Source organism: Pinus tabuliformis, chromosome 5_1 (assembly GCF_031772625.1).
Source record: "Pinus tabuliformis cultivar Carrire ecotype Pingquan chromosome 5_1, CPIR1, whole genome shotgun sequence".
NCBI classification, from domain to species: domain Eukaryota; kingdom Viridiplantae; phylum Streptophyta; class Pinopsida; order Pinales; family Pinaceae; genus Pinus; species Pinus tabuliformis.
Genome location: NC_142305.1, coordinates 325,845,123 through 325,848,069, shown reverse-complemented (window position 1 = coordinate 325,848,069; position 2,947 = coordinate 325,845,123). Strand labels below are relative to the sequence as shown.

The window sequence follows — 2,947 nt, the reverse complement described above, 5'->3', positions numbered from 1 at the left end:
CCATAAATGGAGATACCGTATTTTGATAGCAAACCTTACATACAGGTTGAGTACACAGTTATACGTAAACGTCAAAGCGATTATGGGAGATCTAGTGGAAGGCGAATAGTAGAAACATATAAAATGGAATACACACGTAAACTGATGTCTTGAGAGCATGTACTCTATTATTTTTCCAAGGAAAAGAAAGCGTTTTTTTTCTCCTCCAAAAGATTATGAGAGATCCAGTTGTTCAGTATTCAGTATTCCCAATCATTTATTTTGACATCACAACTATTTATTATTACAACATCATTATTATATTTCAATGTCGAAAGACAAAAGTCATTCTGGCTACTTGATCGCCTACGCTTTGGCGTGGTTTATTCCAGTAAATTATAAGGTGATTAAAAGGCTGTGGTAATATCTCTGCCGGGGACACAACCACTGTTTACAGTTTTCTTCAGACCAGGAGCGTATCGGGGCACTGTTGAATTCAGCCCATTTACGGTCTTCTGGTCCACGTTCAACGATGTTGCCAGTGCTCTCAGGGGAATATGAAATAGAGTTTCGCTGCTCGTCTGAAATCATATCATCCATCCAATATCAAACAGTATGAGAACGCATAACGTTATATAATCAATAGCCATCCGAAATATTGTGGCACTACGTTTGAAATTATAATGAAGATATGATTGGTGGGATGAAGGAATACCAAAGTTCCGGGATTTTCACTGTTTAATGCCGACAAATACTCAGCTTCCACGGTTCCAACGTTGAGTTCAAAATGGAGCATACCTCTGGGAAATACGGTAACATCCCCCGGGTAAAGAATATCAATGTGTGACGCACCTAATTAATTATTAATTTACAACAAATCAATTTGAATGATCAGATCATATATATACATAATAATAATAAGTGAATAGACATCATGATAATAAGAGAATAAGATGTGTTGGCATGAGTTGGATTACCAGTGGTGTCAACAAAGCCAACTTGAAGGGGTCCACCAGACAAAAGGGAGAGAACTTCTGAAGCTCTGGGATGTGTGTGAGGAAGGTTGCTTCCACACGGAACCATTTTAAACCTCACTACAGATAGCCCTTGTGTTCTGCAAAATCAATTTAACACCGTTAATTAATTTAATGTACAGACCATACAAACAAAATATTTCTACAAGCAAATAATATGTGAATATGAATGACATGAATATATTCAAATATACCGCAGTGCAGGAAAGTTCTGAGAATTGGTTGCAGCTCGAATCCCGCCCGTATCGTTACTAACATCCGCATTCTTGAAAATGTTACGCAGAGTGAAGGTACTCAATCCCGTCACAAAATCTCTGACGGGAGCTGGATCTGCAGAGTAAGCAGACCTAAGAAAAGTAGCAAAGACTAACACAACTGAAATAAATAGGACTGGAAACGATGTATTATTATTCTAGTTGCTTGTTCCGATGTATATCGGCGTAATGTGTATTTATAGGCCTCAAACCTTGAAATTGTCCTCCTCAATATCTGTATCTGTAGATGCCAATGCGAGCAACTAATTTTATTAAACCACGAAATCACTATCGATTATGCACGCGAAACCATCTACTCGTTTAGAAATGGTGAGTGAGGACGGAGTGGGTACTTGGCGCAATCCTCGACCAAGACTGGACTCCCGAAACCTTTCTTCATCCATCCCATGGTCGCTTTCTATAAAGCTACGACATCAACGTCCCGAAAGCACGTTTCACTGCTGTGTTTTAAAGGAGATGACGCTTCACTGATCGAGTAATGGCAATGTATCCGTAACAGGACAAGTGTGATGAAGAAGGCAACTCTTATTTCCAATCCTATTGAAATATAAATACGATCTGACATGCGAGCAGAATAGAAGTTGTCTTGCATTTATATTTTCCTCAAAGTTGACTTTGGCATGTTAACAGCACGACAACTCCTATTCCGCTAGCATGTTAAACCACATTTATATTTCAATAGAGTTGGAACTCCTATTCCCCTCGCATGTCAGATCTTATTTATATTTTAATAGGATTGGAAATAGAAATTGCCAATAAAAAAGATGTCCACGAAATAAATAATCATTAATTAGTTCACACCAAAGGAAGATGTTTATAATGGAGGGAGTTCAACTTCCTACTAGTTTACTTGGTCATTATGTAATTAGTTCACAAGTTTAGTTTACTTGGTCATCATATAATAGAGGGTGTTTAACTTCTTACTGGGAGTTTCGGATGTCACGATGTGCGTGATCAAGATGTTTATGAAATAAATTTGTAATTTTTATACCATTCTATAAATAATGCAGTTATGAAAATGTTTATAATGCATGGAGTTAGACTTAGCCACTCATAGTCACTAATGCATCCCATGCCTTTACATTGTTTCTGCTTTATTTATGCAAAGTTTTAATTTTATGTTGTACGCTTTCCTAGTATTAATTATTATATATAATTATTTTTGTTTTATAAATGTAATTAATTCTTTTTTAATTTAAAGATATTTGAATGCTTTAAATTTTTAAATATATGCATTTTTTAAATTATTTGTGTATAAATATATTTTGATTTGTGTTATTTTGTTTGGTAGAGGAGTTTGCTATAGGTTTATGATAATCATGTGTCATATTAAGTTATGTTTTTATGATAAGCTAAGTATTTTCTACTCACCCTTGTGGATTTACATTAAATAATATATATATATAATTCATTTATATAGATTTAGATTAAAACTCAATAATAATAATAATAATAATAATTAAAAAAAATCTAAATTAAATAGATTTAGATTAAAATATTTTTCTTATCCCATCAAAGAAAATGGTAAAAACTTGTTTACGTTATCTGGTAATAACAAAAATCATCGTTGAGATCTAAGTTTGTCCCTTCCGCTGGTCATGCAACGTGCTGTGCGCCAGATGAAATTAAGCACAATATTTCACATAAAATCTATAACCG

General features: G+C 34.5%; 1 protein-coding gene across 1 annotated transcript; it reads right to left on the bottom strand.

Annotated features, from left to right (window-relative positions):
- Window positions 1-267: 267 nt before the first annotated feature.
- Window positions 268-1,671, bottom strand: LOC149164680 (germin-like protein subfamily 1 member 7). The gene is made up of 4 exons (XM_089429576.1): window positions 1,557-1,671; window positions 1,208-1,403; window positions 957-1,093; window positions 268-831 (listed from the first exon to the last, which is right to left on the bottom strand). The coding sequence occupies exons 1-4, from the start codon at window positions 1,669-1,671 to the stop codon at window positions 611-613; spliced, it is 669 nt and encodes a 222-aa protein (XP_089285702.1). The 3' UTR covers window positions 268-610.
- Window positions 1,672-2,947: the final 1,276 nt, after the last annotated feature.

What these genes read in the sequence shown, in the direction of transcription:
- LOC149164680 (XM_089429576.1), bottom strand. Translation starts at nt 1,671, where the DNA reads ATGGATGAAGAAAGGTTTCGGGAGTCCAGTCTTGGTCGAGGATTGCGC. An exon ending in TTTCGCGTGCATAATCGATA is followed by an intron (nt 1,404 to 1,556) that starts GTGATTTCGTGG and finishes CATCGTTTCCAG; the next exon opens with TCCTATTTATTTCAGTTGTG. An exon ending in CAGAACTTTCCTGCACTGCG is followed by an intron (nt 1,094 to 1,207) that starts GTATATTTGAAT and finishes TTGATTTTGCAG; the next exon opens with AACACAAGGGCTATCTGTAG.